The 16,484-nt window shown below is 50.7% G+C and overlaps 1 protein-coding gene across 4 annotated transcripts in view; it reads left to right on the forward strand.

Annotated features, from left to right (window-relative positions):
- Window positions 1-14,494, forward strand: part of NCLN (nicalin) — a 28,706-nt gene extending 14,212 nt beyond the window's left edge. The window contains exons 7-15 of one of the 4 annotated variants that reach the window (XM_028713478.2): window positions 73-161; window positions 861-1,000; window positions 1,983-2,173; window positions 5,580-5,667; window positions 7,088-7,126; window positions 7,257-7,417; window positions 10,755-10,808; window positions 12,536-12,614; window positions 13,849-14,494. In XM_028713478.2, coding sequence (XP_028569311.2) covers window positions 73-161; window positions 861-1,000; window positions 1,983-2,173; window positions 5,580-5,667; window positions 7,088-7,126; window positions 7,257-7,417; window positions 10,755-10,808; window positions 12,536-12,614; window positions 13,849-13,908 — 901 coding nt within the window. In that variant the 3' untranslated portion in view covers window positions 13,909-14,494. Of the gene's footprint in view, window positions 1-72; window positions 162-860; window positions 1,001-1,982; window positions 2,174-5,579; window positions 5,668-7,087; window positions 7,127-7,253; window positions 7,418-10,754; window positions 10,809-12,535; window positions 12,615-13,848 lie in introns of all 4 variants that reach the window. The other 3 variants (XM_028713480.2, XM_028713477.2, XM_028713479.2) reach the window with 3 other exon arrangements.
- The last annotated feature ends 1,990 nt before the right edge of the window (window positions 14,495-16,484 follow it).

Here is a 16,484-nt window from a genome sequence, read left to right on the forward strand (position 1 = left end):
GGGAGGCCTTTTGCCCAAAGCGAGTGTGCAGTGGCCAGAATGTAAGCCTGACCCTTCTCTCTGCCTCCCCAGGTATAATCTGCTGTTCTTTGCGTCTGGAGGTGGCAAGTTTAACTATCAAGGGACCAAGCGGTGGCTGGAAGACAACTTGGATCACACAGGTGCTGCTTGCTTATTGTTATATTCCCCATAAACCTGGAGGTTCTACGGCCAGGTACAGGACCTGGCTTATGAGTTGGCCAGGAGGGGAGAGGAGGCATCAGGAGGATGACTGGGAAGCCATGGGCCTAACTTTCTCACTTTTAGAAATGGGAATGTGTAGCTCTCAATAAATAGCTTGCAACTATCCCTGGTCTTAGGGATGCGGGTGGCGCTGTGGGTTAAACCACAGAGCCTGGGACTTGCCGATCAGAAGGTCGGCAGTTCGAATCCCCGTGACGGGGTGAGCTCCCGTTGCTCGGTCCCTGCTCCTGCCCACCTAGCAGTTCGAAAGCACGTCAAAGTGCAAGTAGATAAATAGGTACCACTCCAGCGGGAAGGTAAACGGCGTTTCCGTGCGCTGCTCTGGTTCGCCAGAAGCGGCTTAGTCATGCTGGCCACATGACCCAGAAGCTGTCTGCGGACAAAGGCCGGCTCCCTCGGCCTATAGAGCGAGATGAGCGCGCAACCCCAGAGTCGGTCACGACTGGACCTAATGGTCAGGGGTCCCTTTACCTTTATCCCTGGTCTTAGCTGACAATCAGTGGTTTTTCATGTTGCATTAAGAGCATGCAAAGGGTGTCTCTTTCACCTCCTTCCCCGCCTCGTAACTCTTTGTAGGGTGATGGCCATTTCACATCCCTGACTGCCCCTTATTTCAGATTCCAGTTTGCTGCAGGACAACGTGGCCTTCGTACTCTGTCTGGACACTCTGGGGAGAGGGAACAGTCTCCACCTGCACGTCTCGAAGCCTCCAAAAGAAGGGACCCTTCAGCATGCTTTTCTGAAGGAGCTGGAGCTGGTAAACAAAGGGGGTCAGGCTGGCGTGTGTTGGGCAAGATGGGAGGGCAGCAGCAGTTGAACACTCAAGTGTGCCTTCCTGGCAGAGCATCCCACTGTGCTCCGGCTAATGTGGATGCCTCTTCCCCCTTTTCTGGAGCAACTGTCCTTACTACAGAATTACTGTTTCTGGGGGACACAGGTGTGGAGGACTCCCCAGTCCTGTAGGGGTAACTGCCCACCTAAAGGAACAGGTGCACAGCCTGGGAGTCATGGATTCAGAGGTCAGTTCTGTGTCCAGGGCAGCTGTCTACCAGCTGCATTGGGTACACTGGCTGAGACCCTACCTGCCTGTGCCCTGTCTCGCCAGAGTGGTCCATGTTCTGGTTATCTCCCACTTGGACTACGGCTACATGGGGCTACCTTTGAAGGTGACTTGGAAACCACAGGGTTTCAGGCAGGGGGCAGTTGCCATCCCTACCCGAAGATGCAGAGGACTGAACCTGAAAGCTGAATGTGAAGCGGGTGCTCTGCCGCTGAGGCACGGTCCTTTCCTTTAAAAATTGAAGCAAGATTCTAGTCCTCATGACTGTTTCAAAACAGTCCATTGGTCCATCTAGCTCAGCATCACCCATACTGACTGGCAGTGTCTCTCCAGGGTGTCAGGGAGGGAGGCTCTCCCGGTCCTAGCTGGAGATGAAAAGCAGACCCTCTCTCACTGAGCCCTGTTTAGGGAAGTTTTAGGGATGTTTTAATGTATTTTTAATCTTTGTTGGAAGCCACCCAGAGTGGCTGGGAAAACCCAGCCAGATGGGTGGGGTATAAATAAATTACTACTACTACTACTATTCCCCTTTTGGGAATAGATTGGGGTTGCGCAGCATGGCAAAGGCGCAGACCCTGTTTTAAGAAAAGCAGGGTTGCGAGGGAGTTGCTAACTGTGCCCCGGAGGCAAGTTGCTTGGTGCCTCCTCACCCCTCTCTTTCTGGTGACTTGTCTCCCAGGTGGTTGCCAGCCAGTTCCCAGAGGTGAGGTTCTCCATGGTGCACAAGAAAATCAACCTCGCGGAAGACATGCTGGCCTGGGAGCATGAGCGCTTTGCCATCCGGCGCCTCCCAGCCTTCACCGTCTCCCACCTCGAGAGCCACCGAGACGGCCTGCGCAAGAGCATCATGGACGTGAGGTCAGCCGCTGGGTGAGGAGGCTGCAATAAGGGCTGGCAGGGGGTGGCAATAGCTTTCAGCTGCTGGTCTACTTGCACATGTGAGCTTAGGATCATTATCAGAAAATGAACCTTGAACTCATTAGGAAACATGAGGCTGCCTCTCACTGAGTCAAACCATTTGGGCCCATTAACTCACCATTGCCCACACTGGCTGGCAGTAGCTCTCCAGGGGTTCAGACTGGAGCCCTTTCCCAGCAAGGATGTGGGTGGCACTGTGATCTAAACCGCTAAACCTCTTGGGCTTGCCGATCAGAAGGCCGGCTGTTCTAATCCCTGTAACGGAGTGAGCTCCCGTTGCTCGGTCCCAGCTCCTGCCAACCTAGCAGTTCAAAATCACACCAGTGCAAGTAAATAAATAGGTACCGCTGCGGTGGGAAGGTAAACAGCGTTTCCATGCGCTCTGGTTTCCGTCACGGTGTCCCGTTGCGCCAGAAGCGGTTTAGTCCTGCTTGCCACATGACCCGGAAAGCTGTCTGTGGACCAACATCAGCTCCCTCTGCCTGAAAGCAAGATGAGCGCTGCAACCCTATAGTCACCTTTGACTGGGCTTAACCGTCCAGGGGTCCTTTACCTTTTTCCTTTTTCCCCCAGCCCTAACTGGAGATTCAGGGTTTGAACCTGGATCCTTCTCCTGGCACAGCAGGTGCTCTGTCATCAAGCTTACAGCCATTCCATAGGGCATAAACTTGGAGGGCTGCCATTTGGCTCAGGAGCTGAACATGTGAGATTGCATTTAGCAGTGGAGACTTAATATTACCTGTTGGCAGTCAAAAGTTATGCAGGGGGAAGTGTAGCCATTTTTCCTTTCTTAAATCACGTAAGCTGTTGCCACATCTTCTAAACACGAATCCCACGAGTTCTGGCTGGGAGGCAAAGAGCCTGCATGTCTGAATGCTCTATGATCTGGCAGGACGGGCTTAGGCTCTTCTATCGTTTCTCTTTCTGTCTCTGTCTCCCTCCCAGACTCACTGCAACGTAGCAGTGGGTGGGTGCAGAGGCATTTTGTACGAAAAGCTTTGTACGTTTCTCTGGAACCGGAATTCCTTGCGCAAGTCCAGTAGCATGCCCTCCGTTGTGTGTGAAAAGTGTGCCAGTGGTGACTTCCAGTTTGGCCCTCAGTCGTGGTATGAAGTAGGGGTGGGGAAGCCATGCTGGCCCTCTGGATGTTGTTGGGACCCAACCCACTGTCAGCACCAGCACCCAACAGGGATGATGGGATGTTGTAGTCCGGCAACCCCTGCAGGTTCAGAGCGATAGACTCGTAATCTGGGTAACCGGGTTCGCATCCCTGCTCCTCCACCTGCAGCTGCTGGGTGACCTTGGGCCAGTCACACTTCTCTGAAGTCTCTCAGCCCCACTCACCTCACAGAGTGCTTGTTGTGGGGGAGGAAGGGAAAGGAGAATGTTAGCCGCTTTGAGACTCCTTCGGGTAGTGATAAAGCGGGATATCAAATCCAAACTCTTCTTCTTGTTGTTGTTAACACCAGTTTGGGGTGGCAAACGCCCTGCATGTAATTATCAGTTCTTAAAGGTAAAGGTACCCCTGCCCATACGGGCCAGTCTTGACAGACTCTGGGGTTGTCTGCCCATCTCACTTAAGAGGCCGGGGGCCAGCGCTGTCCGCAGACACTTCCGGGTCACGTGGCCAGCGTGACATCACTGCTCTGGCGAGCCAGAGCCGCACACGGAAACGCCGTTTACCTTCCCGCTGGTAAGCGGTCCCTATTTATCTACTTGCACCCGGGGGTGCTTTCGAACTGCTAGGTTGGCAGGCGCTGGGACCGAGCAACAGGAGCGCACCCCGCTGCGGGGATTCGAACCGCCAACCTTTCGATCGGCAAGCCCTAGGCACTGAGGCTTTTACCCACAGCGCCACCCGCGACCTTCTTAGAGTTCTTACTGGTGTCCTAACTTTCCTACTGTGCATAGTTAACACATAGCACATAGTTAAACTCTGGACCTCCCTCCCACAGCAGGTAGGGAGGGCCACCAACTTGGATGTCTTTAAAAGAGAGTTAGACCATGGTTGGAGGCAATGATGCTTCTCAATAACAGTTGTTAGAAACGGCAGGAGGCAAGAATGCTCTTGTGTTTGGGTCCTGCTTGCAGATTTCCCATTGGTGCATTTGGTTGGCCACTGCGAAAACAGGCTGCTGGACGAAATGGGCCATTTACCACATCCAGCAGGGCTATACTTGCGTTCATATATATACAGTGGTACCTCGGGTTACATATGCTTCAGGTTACAGACTCAGCTAAGCCAGAAATAGTACCTCGGGTTAAGAACTTAGCTTCAGGATGAGAACAGACATCGTGTGGCGGCAGCAGGAGGCCCCTTTAGCTAAAGTGGTGTCTCAGGTTAAGAGCAGTTTCACGTTAAGAACGGACCTCCGGAATGAATTAAGTACTTAACCCAAGGTACCACTGTATATATATATATATATATATATAGAGAGAGAGAGAGAGAGAGAGATTTTAACAACTAGATTATCAATCAATATATAAAGGTAAAGGGATCCCTGACCATTAGGTCCAGTCGTGGCCGACTCTGGGGTTGTGGCGCTCATCTCGCTTTATTGGCCGAGGGAGCCGGCGTACAGCTTCCGGGTCATGTGGCCAGCATGACTAAGCCGCTTCTGGTGAACCAGAGCAGCACATGGAAACGCCGTTTACCTTCCTGCTGGAGCGGTACCTATTTATCTACTTGCACTTTGACGTGCTTTCGAACTGCTAGGTTGGCAGGAGCAGGGACCGAGCAACGGGAGCTCACCCTGTCGCGGGGATTCGAACCGCCGACCTTCTGATCGGCAAGCCCTAGGCTCTGTGGTTTAACCCATAGCACCACCCGCGTCCCTCAATCAATATATAGCATTATTAATGCGGAGGAGCGTTTTTTAAAAATGCAGCATGCGCACCCTTCCCAGCCACCTGATTATCTGAAATGGTTCCTTGCCGAAAGGGGAAAGGGTTGGAAAGGGAGGAGGAAAACAAGCACAGCCAGCCATCAGTTCTTGAAAGTTACCACTGCACTTGGGAGTATCTCCCCCCAGAATTCTGCCCCAAGGCTTCATCATCTGCAGATCGGCTTGCTGTCAAGGTGGGGGGTGGGATAGCCAGCTGTATGAACTGTGTCGTATGGGCCTTGCTCCCCTTTTTGAGGGAAGACATCGGTTTGCATGCTCCCTTCCACGTTTATGAGGACCATGGGCTGGTTGTCCCTTTTTAAAGACCTCGGGCCCAAGTGGGACTGCTGGCGGAAGACTGCACGACACGGGGCCCAAATGAGAAACTTGGTAGGCAGTCGTTCAAATGCCTGCTCTCCCTCCCTCCCAGGAAAAGATGTTCTTGACACCACTGTTGCCTTTCCCCTTTGCAGGGCACGGGTCGACCCCAAAATTCTAACCCGCAACACCCGCATTGTTGTGGAGGCTTTGACGCGGGTTATCTACAACCTAACAGAAAAGGTGAGGGTTTTTCTCTACATCTGCTCTCCCTGTAGGCAGTTTTCGCTAGCCACAGCAGAGGAAGAGGCTCAGCGTGGCCCCATCACATTTCCTCATCTGGCTCTCCCCCTCCCAGAACTGTTAGCAGCCATTCCACCGATTGCAGCCGAGGGGCTGATAGGGCAGCAGGGCCCACTCTGTCAACTGTTAGCTGTAGGCTGCCACTTGACCTGGCCGGAAAGAAGGGGCAACGGGGCCATTCTGAAAGACCAGCTCCATTTGGTTCTTTTCCTCCCCTAAACCATCCCTGGTCTTGGTTGTGATTATCAGATACACTAACATCGCACTCAGGTGCTGAGTTACGAGGAGCATGTTGCCAAAACAAGGCTCTTGAGAAACAAGGAGGGAATATTAGCATGCTCCATGGGGAGCAAAAGAAATTTTATGCTCGCGGGGAGGGGAGAGCCCTAATGAGGGACCAGAAAAACCCAACCCAAGACAGCACTACATGGATTAAGTGTGCTCAGCAGCCACTGAACTGACCGTTGAGGGCTGCAGGGTTGTTCAGAAAGGCTATTCTGGAAGAAGCCATGCCTGCCTGGCTGGAAACCCAGGGTCAGGAGTGCCTCACATTATCTTGCACTTATAGCATGAGCAGTGATGTGTGCTTTCCCAGAAAATTTTGAACTGAGTGATTTGCACTGGGATTTTTTTCTTCTGCTTTCCCAGGGAGTGGTCTAATTTAGCACGCTTGTTTGACTTGTATTTAGCGATCAAGGCCAAAAACCTTGAAGCTGCCAAGTTTGCCTAACATTTTTGCGGTTGGTAGGGACGCAGGTGGCACTGTGGGTTAAACCACAGAGCCTAGGACTTGCCGATCAGAAGGTAGGCGGTTCGAATCCCCGCGACGGGGTGAGCTCCCGTTGCTCGGTCCCTGCTCCTGCCAACCTAGCAGTTTGAAAGCACGTCAAAGTGCAAGCAGATAAATAGGTACCACTCCGGTGGGAAGGTAAACGGCGTTTCCGTGCACTGCTCTGGTTCGCCAGAAGCGGCTTAGTCATGCTGGCCACATGACCCGGAAGCTGTACACCGGCTCCCTCGGCCTATAGAGCATGATGAGTGCCACAACCCCAGAGTCGGTCACGACTGGACCTAATGGTCAGGGGTCCCTTTACCTTTATCTTTATTTGCGGTTGGTATTCATTCATTGCTGCTAACAAAATTAGGACACGGAGAGCACCTCGCTCCCACATCACATAACTTTAAGAATTGGTGCTTGTTTTTCTCTTCCCTCTCCATCCTTCTCCCCTTTCGGGTTGTGTCTCTTGCATTGAAAGCCCGTGAGCAGGGGCTGCCTTCAAAAAACAAAAAGGTAGCAGGATGCCTAAAATTCCCAATGTGTTTTATAGATGAAAACTCTCCATTGTGTCTGTTCCTCTAGGGAGTACCTGTTGACCTCCAGATCTTCACAGAACAGATGGTAAGCATGCCTTGCTAGTGGGGTCTCTTCCCCACAGGGCAAGGGGAAGCCTGAGGGTGGTGGGGGGGTTTAATCTGCAGTGCAGACCGACTGCCTGTCTCCCTCCCCCCCCCCCTTGCTTCTGTAGCAGATCCAGCAGGAACAGATGGAGTCGGTGATGGACTGGCTCACCAGTCAGCCAAGGGCCGCTCAGCTGGTCGACAAAGACAGCACTTTCATCAACACTCTGGAATATTACATGAGCCGCTACCTGAAAGACGTCAAGCAGCATCACGTGAAGGCAGACAAGCGGTAAGAGCAGGGCTGCCCTTTGCTCTTTTCCCTGTTCTGCTCTGGTGCTCTTTTGTGCTGTTAACTGCCCTCAATATCCACACACACACACACACCCTTGTTGACGTGGTTAGAGACAGGGTGGCACAGAGAGGTGACCTAGTAAAAAGCATCTGCAGGAAAGACTGGGTGGTCCTGGTTCAGGGCCCAGCTGGTTTCTTATTTATTGATGGCATTTACAGTGGTGCCTCGCAAGACGAAAAGAATCCGTTCCGCGATTCTCTTCGTCTAGCGGTTTTTTCGTCTTGCGAAGCAACCCTATTAGCGGCTAAGCGGATTAGCGCTATTAGCGGTTTAGCGGCTTAGCGGCTATTAAAGGCTTAGCGGCTTAGAAAAAGGGGGGGGGAGCGGGGGGAAAATCGCAAGACTAGCAAGACGTTTCGTCTTGCGAAGCAAGCCCATAGGGAAAATCGTCTTGCGAAGCAACTCAAAAACGGAAAACCCTTTCGTCTAGCGGGTTTTCCGTCTTGCGAGGCATTCGTCTTGTGGGGCACCACTGTATACTCTGCTCTTTAGCCAGAAAAGCTTTGAGAGTGGCTTACAAAAATCAGTATTCAGACACCCCTTTAGAAAAGCATGGCATGGACATGTAACAAGGTAAAAGAGTATTGGGAAATGATTTATAATGAATTGAAATAAATGTTTGAAATTACCAAGGGCATCTAGGACAACCCCCTGCAATGCAGGAGTCACAGCTAATGAATTCCTGGCAGATGGCCATCCAACCTGTGCTTAAAATCCTCCCATGAAGGAGAGGCCACCGCCATCTTCCGAGCTTTTCTGTTCCGCTGTCCAACAGCTCTTAACCCTCGGAAAGTTATTCCTAATACAGCGGTGCCTCGCAAGACGAAAAGAATCCGTTCCGCAATTCTCTTCGTCTAGCGGTTTTTTCGTCTTGCGAAGCAACCCTATTAGCGGATTAGCGCTATTAGCGGTTTAGCGGCTTAGCGGCTATTAAAGGCTTAGCGGATTAGCTGCTAAAAGGCTATTAGCGGCTTAGAAAAAGGGGGGGGGAAGCGGGGGGAAAACGGTTTTCCGTCTTGCGAGGCATTCGTCTTGCGGGGCACCACTGTATTGAGCTGGAATCTCCCTTCATTGTGTTTGAATCCACTGGTTCAGGTTCTCCCCTCTGGAGTAGCAGGAAACAAAGCTTGCTCTCTTATAAGGTGTGTGACTGAACCCACATCTGTGCATCTAGCACTCAAACAGGTATTCCTACACAAACTACCAAGAGGTGTAGGAGCTTTTGGGTAAAAGAGTACAGTGGTACCTTGGGTTACATACGCTTCAGGTTACATACTCTGCTAACCCAGAAATGTTACCTTTGCTTCAGGATGAGAACAGAAATTGTGCTATGGCGGCAGCGGGAGGCCCCATTAGCTAAAGTGGTACTTCAGGCTAAGAACAGTTTCAGGTTAAGAACGAACCTCTAGAACGAATTAAGTTCTTAACCCAAGGTACCACTGTATTGGGAAATGATCCATGATGAATCGAAAAAAATGTTTTAAAATACTTTCCCACCAAAACCAGAGTCTGTTGAGGATAACTCAGTCTGAAATTCCCAGGTGTCAAAAAAGGTTACCGTATTTTTCTGTGTATCAGACGTTGCTTTTTGCCAAAAAAAAAAAAAGGCAAAAATTGAGTGTCGTCTTATACACGAATAGTGAATGCGGGGGGGGGGGGGGGCGTGCGCTTATTGGCAGCAGCAAGCAGGAGATTGGCAGCGGCGATTGGGTGGGTGATTGGTGGCTGCAGCAAGGCCTGCTGGCGATTGGTTGTGGCTGCTGCAATTGAGCAGGAGATTGGTGGCTGCAGCAAGTGGGCGGGTGGGCTGTTGGTGGCAGCGAGTGGGCAGACAATTGGTGGCTGCGGCCAGGTGGGCAGTGGGCAGTTGCTGTGGCAAGCGATCGGCAGTGGCGGGCAGGCGGGTGCGCGATTGGCGGAAGTGACCTCCCCCACCCCCCACCCCAAAAAGCTAAACAACTTAATTTCTTAATTTTGGGTTAAAAAAAAATAGGGGTCGTCTTATACACAGAAAAATATGGTATTTATGTATGCTTCTGCTGCGGCCCATGTTTTGTTAGCCCCAAAATGGAAAACGAGCAAGGTCCCAACCAAAAAAGATTGGCAACTTACGTGGACAGACTATGCACAACTTGCAGACTTAATATATAGAATAAGAGAACAAGAAGAGCATACATATAAAGAAGATTGGAAAATATTTATTGAATGTATGGAAAATAATTGTACAGCTGCAAACGCTGGCAGCATTAAGATAAATTCAATAGTATAAATAAGTTTTGATGGATGTAATAATGGAAAACCGATCAGTATAGTTTTTGTAAAATATGCAGGAATTTATGATATGCAGAATGAACCATGGAAAGAGAAGGGAAGTCATTGATATCTTAAGCATGTAAAATGTTTATCTGAAATTGTAAAACAGAAAATTTAATAAAAATCATATTTAAAAGGCATGGCACACAAGGAGAAATAAATAGAAGGGAGGAGGAAAGAGCAGTCTGAAGCCCAAGTTATTAAAGTTTCCCCTTCTTCTACCACGGTTAAGAGCAGCAGCTCCCCACCGATGTCCGTGGCAGTTCTGGGTCTCCTGCCCCTGATAACGAGCAACTCCCCCCCCCTCCGGAACCATTCGTCCTCCACAGACGAGACCCAGGGTGACCAGTCTGGGACGCCACTGCAGATTCTGTCGCACCGTCTGAGTCTTGAGGGCAGTTGGAGTCCTCGCAGGAGGAGGATGGGAGCTTGGTGGGGCTGGTTGCCTGTTCCTCCCCAGGAGCACTTCTCCTCTCGGGTCAGATCCAGCAGAGCTGGCAATGGGGATCAAGGCAGCTCCAGCCCCACAGCTCTTCCCTCAGGCAGCTTAGTTAGATTATTAGTTCCAGTTACAGATAGGTAGCCGTGTTGGTCTGCCATAGTCAAAACAAAAAAATTCCTTCCAGTAGCACCTTAAAGACCAACTAAGTTAGTTCTTGGTATGAGCTTTTGTGTGCATGCACACTGTGTGTGCATGCACACTGTGTGTATCTGAAGAAGTGTGCATGCACACGAAAGCTCATACCAAGAACTAACTTAGTTGGTCTTTAAGGTGCTACTGGAAGGAATTTTTTTGTTTAGATTATTAGTATTTAGGATGAGCTAGATCAGACTCTGTACATAAGGCACCCCCGTGTATTTCTACAGCTTACTGTGTTGTGTTGTGACTTTCAAAGGCACAACTGTTTTAAAAACATTAACAAGTTAATTCGGCGCCCCTCTTTTTCTAAACCCCATGCAGGGACCCCGAGTTCGTTTTCTACGACCAGTTGAAGCAAGTAATGAATGCTTATAGGTAAGTACAGGCAACCTTGTTTTGTATTTCTTTGCCCTGAGATCAGAGGCCCCCTCAAAGGCCTGTGTTCTAGGGCTTGGCCTGTGTGGGGTGGGGAGAAAGAACTCTTAATATCAACCTGTTGCCCCACAGAAAGAATTGGGAAATGTTCTGTGCAGATTCCTCTTGGGCCCAGGAATGTGGTCAGCCTTTTCTCCCACCTTGTGGTGCTGGCATTGCCCTGCTTTGAATACACAGGCTCTGAGGATATACAATATCTTTATTGTCATTGTCCCATGCAGAACAATGAAATTGAAAAACTACATAAAAACTACATAAAACTACCACAAAACTACATAAAACTACATAAAAACTATATAAAACTACATAAAAACTACATAAAACATTCAAAAACCCCTAAAAACTCTAAAACCCCATTTTAAAATACATTATACTATAAGTAAAGGTAAAGGTACCCCTGCCCATACGGGCCAGTCTTGACAGACTCTAGGGTTGTGCGCCCATCTCACTCAAGAGGCCGGGGGCCAGCGCTGTCCGGAGACACTTCCGGGTTACGTGGCCAGCGTGACATCGCTGCTCTGGCAAGCCAGAGCCGCACACGGAAACGCCGTTTACCTTCCCGCTAGTAAGCGGTCCCTATTTATCTACTTGCACCCGGAGGTGCTTTCGAACTGCTAGGTTGGCAGGCGCTGGGACCGAACAACGGGAGCGCACCCCGCCGCAGGGATTCGAACCGCCGACCTTTCGATCGGCAAGCCCTAGGCGCTGAGGCTTTTACCCACAGCGCCACCCGCGTCCCACATTATACTATAGAGACCCCTTATGCTGCGTTTAGAGCCAGAATTGCATTTGCGTAGAAGCTGTTTCTCAGGCGGCTAGTCCTGGCCTTTATAACCCTATACCTTCTTCCAGAAGGCAGAAGCTGAAAGAGATCATTTCCGGGGTGCGTACTATCCTGTGCTATCTCTGCCGCTTTCTTATGGCACCTGGCTGCATAGATTTGATCCAAGGTGGGAAGAGTGCACCCAATTATTCTCTCTGCAGTCTTTACAACCCTGGATAGCATTGTTTTTTCCCTGGCCGTGCAGCTCCCAAACCACACACACAGACCAGCCAAGGAGGAAGCGTCAAGTGATTCCTCCTTCCTCCCCAGCCATTTATGCTCCTCTCTCATACACACTCTCACTCTCCAACCTATCCAACGTATCAAGGCAGCCTTCTCAAACTTGGGACTCGCCAGATGTTATGGCCTGCGATGGCATCATCCCCAGCCAGCAGGTTGCAGAAGGGGTTAAATAGGGGTTAAATCCAGCAGACAGGGCTGGGTGTCACTCCATGCACCATCTGTTTCCCACCCAACAGAGAGGAGTCAGAAGCAAGCCTTCTCAGACTGGTCGTGTACCTGACCCTGAGCAGGAGGGAGAGCGTGTGGGGAGGGGCAGACGCTGCAAATTGGACACTCTTCTTTCCAGAGGGAGAAGAGGGGAGGGCGCTCTGGGAGAGGAGCTGGTACGGGCCTTTCTGAGTAGCACCCACCTGAACATGAGCAACTCCAGCGGGGTGTGTGTTCAGAAAACATTCCCCTCTTCAAAGGGTGACTTTGTATTCCTGTTACTCATTCACTTTGTAATCCACCAATTTCTGTGGAAATGGTGCAGGAGGGCGTGAAGTGTGTGCTTTAAGGGACTCCGCAATGTGCGCACGTCTAAACTTGGCTTGTTTTCCAGGGTCAAACCTGCCATCTTTGATCTCCTCCTGGCTCTCTGCATTGCTGCCTATCTCGGGGTAGCCTATGTTGCTGTCCAGGTGAGTGTGCAACAGATCACGGTGGCCTCTCTCAAGCAAATTTCAGGAGGAAATCAAGGCAGCTGCTTTCTCTTTCCCCCAGGGCTTGTCTGAGTTGGGGCAAAGTCTATTCAGAAGCTTCTTTTGCCACATTTTTGAGTTTTGCCTTCACCTCTTAATAGGTGCTGGCTTCCATGCCTTTTCATGATGGAGGCTATCTGTTAGCAGTTCATTAAGCCGGATTAATGTGGACAGAGTCCTTTTTAACCTTTCCAATCCTCACGTTTGCAAGGAAACTTGAAAACTTGCAGACAGAAAGGAAAACTATTCAGGGGCTACATTTTTTGCCCATCCCGTTAATTTCATTTCATTTCATGCACAGAAATCGGAACAAATTTTGAGTTGTGTGTGTGGTGTAAATAGGATTGCGACTTAACCGAGGAGAATTTTAAACTCTGAACCGATTATTCTCCCCTGACTCTTCTATATCAAATGGCTTTTTTAAAACTCGCCTCCATTTTTGATTTGCCAGGCATTGTTTTTCTTTGGGGTGGGGTGCCCAGGTGCTGGCTACTGTTAGAGAAAGAAAATAACAAGTGTAGATTCCCATTGGCCTTATGGAACCACTGAGAGCCAGTGTGGTGAAGTGGTTAAGAGCAGTAGTCTCGTAATCTGGGGAACCGGGTTCGCGTCTCCGCTCCTCCACATGCAGCTGCTGGGTGACCTTGGGCCAGTCACACTTCTCTGAAGTCTCTCAGCCCCACTCACCTCACAGAGTGTTTGTTGTGGGGGAGGAAGGGAAAGGAGAATGTGAGCCGCTTTGAGACTCCTTAAGGGGAGTGAAAGGCGGGATATCAAATCCAAACTCTTCTTCTTCTTCTTTCACAGTGCTCCAGATCCTGGCTTAAAAATCAGGTTTTTGAGACAATGGGTGTGATCCACCCGAAGCCACCTCCCTATCTTGATACGGGTGGGTGGGCTGGCCAAGGGTGGGGAATTGAGCTATAGCAAAGAAAGCCTTGCCCCCCCCCCCATAGGACGTTTCATTGTGGCACAACAGACATTCTCCTCTTTTAAGGTACCACTGTTGCAGATGTGGCTGCAGCATGCCAGATTCGAAAACACTTCTCCCACCCCCTCTGCCCATTTCAGCATTCATCTTGAAGATACAGAGCCACCCACTCACTGTCTGTTTCTCTCTCTCTCTCTCTCTCTCTCTGCTTGTGTGCCCCCCCTTCCCTGCCCCCCCTCCCAGCACTTCAGTCTGCTTTACAGGTTGGTGCAGAGGCTGTCCCTGAAATCCAAGCAACAATGAAAGGGTTCCAGAGGCACCGCCATTGGAAATGAGCCCGTCCGGACCAGCGCTGTGTTGGATGCTACTGCTGCTGCTGCTCGTTCCCTCGTTCCGTTTCGCGACACCGGAGCAGGAGGCAGAAGCCGAGACGGAAAACGCCCTTCCACTCCCTTGTGTTTCGCGGGCCTGCGTTGCTCTCCCTTCCCGCTCCCCCACCCCCCTTCCTCGGGACAGAGCCCCAGGCGTTCACACACACACACACACACACACACACACACACACACACACACCATTGCTTCCAAACTGAACAATGGGTGTCTTCTTCTTTTTTCGTCTTCTCTTTCCTTCCTCCCGCCTTCCCTTGGAAATCTTCCTCTGAGCAAAAAGACATTTCCATAAGTGCAAAACTGCTGTACGAGAAGCAGGGCAACAAATGTGCCATAGGTTTTAAGCTTTGGGGGTGGAAGCCTTGGGCTGGTGGGGTGGGCGGGGGCCTGCCTGTCAGATGGAGAACTTGAAGGGGCTGCTTTGGGGGGTCAGTTTGTGTTTTGTTTCGTTTTTTTAAAAAAAGATGTGCACATGTAAATTAAAAGAGAACTACTGCGAAGTTTCCTCCGGAGCTTTCTTGATATCACAGCTTTCTGACATCTAGGGCGCTGTTTGTTAAGTGGGGTTTGCCACATGGATGTGGCAGCTGGGTGGGTGGGGAGTAAGGGTGGTTAATACCTCTTTTTGGTGGGGAGGGTGATGAGAAGGGGAAGCTCTTTGGTAGAGCGGCCAGAGCTGTCATGTTCAATATTTACTCGGCGCTGCCTATTCTTCCTTCTCTGGGCACCTCCAGGAAGAGTTACTCAGTGAGTTTTCACGAGTTTGTGGCCGATCCCTACCGCAAGGCTTGGCCTATCCAGCTCTCATCATCTGCAGCTAGCAGGGCTTCTGGGGAAGGCTGTCGTAGCCCACCTGGTCCAGACTCGAAACCCACCTCTGACTCACAACCTGCAATATAGGTAAAGGTAAAGGGACCCCTGACCATTAGGTCCAGTCATGGCCGACTCTGGGGTTGCGGCGCTCATCTCGCTTTATTGGCCGAGGGAGCCGGCGTACAGCTTCTGGGTCATGTGGCCAGCATGACTAAGCGCTTCTGGCGAACCAGAGCAGCGCACGGAAACGCCGTTTACCTTTCCGCCAGAGTGGTACCTATTTATCTACTTGCACTTTGACATGCTTTCGAACTGCTAGGTTGGCAGGAGCAGGGACCAAGCAACGGGAGCTCACTCCGCTGCAGGGATTCGAACCGCCGACCTTCTGATCGGCAAGTCGTAGGCTCTGTGGTTTAACCCACGGCCCTGCAACATAGAATCTGCAACATAGAATTGGAAGGGATCCTGAGGATCATCCAGTCCAATGTGATGCAGGAATAAGCAGCTGTCTCATACGGGGATCAAACCTGCAACCGTGGCATTATCAGCAGCACGCTCTAACCAAATCCAGGCTGAGGCCCACTTTTCCACATGCTCACTTTTGACTTCTTAATAGCTGTTGCTTCTTTGGCAATCACTCATAGCTAAATGGCGTTTATTGACCTGACCAAGGCCTTTGACACTGTAAATCGTACTGCCCTGTCGACTGTCCTCTAGAAAATGTGAACATCCTTCGGTTCCTCCGCAGTAATACGACGGCAACAATTGCGGGTAACAAGGGCTTTCAAAGTGAATCATTCACGGTGGGATCAGGCATTAACACATCCCTGTTTATCACCCCGACTTAACAGCACCAATAAGGCACATTACTAATCTTAGGGTGGCAGTGCACAGTGTTGCCTTAGCTTTAGGTAAAGGTAAAGGGACCCCTGACCATTAGGTCCAGCTGTGACCGACTCTGGGGTTGCGGCGCTCATCTTGCTTTACTGGCCGAGGGAGCCGGCGTACAGCTTCCGGGTCATGTGGCCAGCATGACTAAGCGCTTCTGGCGAACCAGAGCAGCGCACGGAAACGCCGTTTACCTTCCCGCCAGAGCGGTACCTATTTATCTACTTGCACTTGACGTGCTTTCGAACTGCTAGGTTGGCAGGAGCAGGGACCGAGCAACGGGAGCTCACCCCGTCATTGCGGGGATTCGAACCGCCGACCTTCTGATTGGCAAGTCCTAGGCTCTGTGGTTTAACCCACAGCGCTACCCGCGTCCCACGCCTTAGCTTTACTAATGGAAAAACAGCGAGGAAATTCCCCCTGACTCAACCCTGTTTTGGAGTGAGGATGGTGTCCCTGCTCCTCCTCACACTCATTTCCTGCAGCCAGACTTTTGCCGTTGCCGCCAGGGGCCCCCAGAGGCTACCAAGATGGCAGCCACTGGGCCACCCAGGTACAGAGTTCTGCATTTTAATTCCCAGCATGTTTCCATTCTGAGAGAGAAGTCTAGAAACCCATAGAGGCAGACTAGAAAGTGAACACGCATTTTCCTCACCATAATTGATTTCCATGGGAGCCCCGGTGTAAAAACAACAAAACATATAGCATGGAATACAAAATAAGCTATACAGTAGTGGGAAAGCTCAGTTCCGTCGGGGGCTTTGTTCAAAGAGGCAAGTTCCTGTCATT

The sequence above is a fragment of the Podarcis muralis genome, chromosome 18, assembly GCF_964188315.1.
Source record: "Podarcis muralis chromosome 18, rPodMur119.hap1.1, whole genome shotgun sequence".
Classification (NCBI taxonomy): domain Eukaryota; kingdom Metazoa; phylum Chordata; class Lepidosauria; order Squamata; family Lacertidae; genus Podarcis; species Podarcis muralis.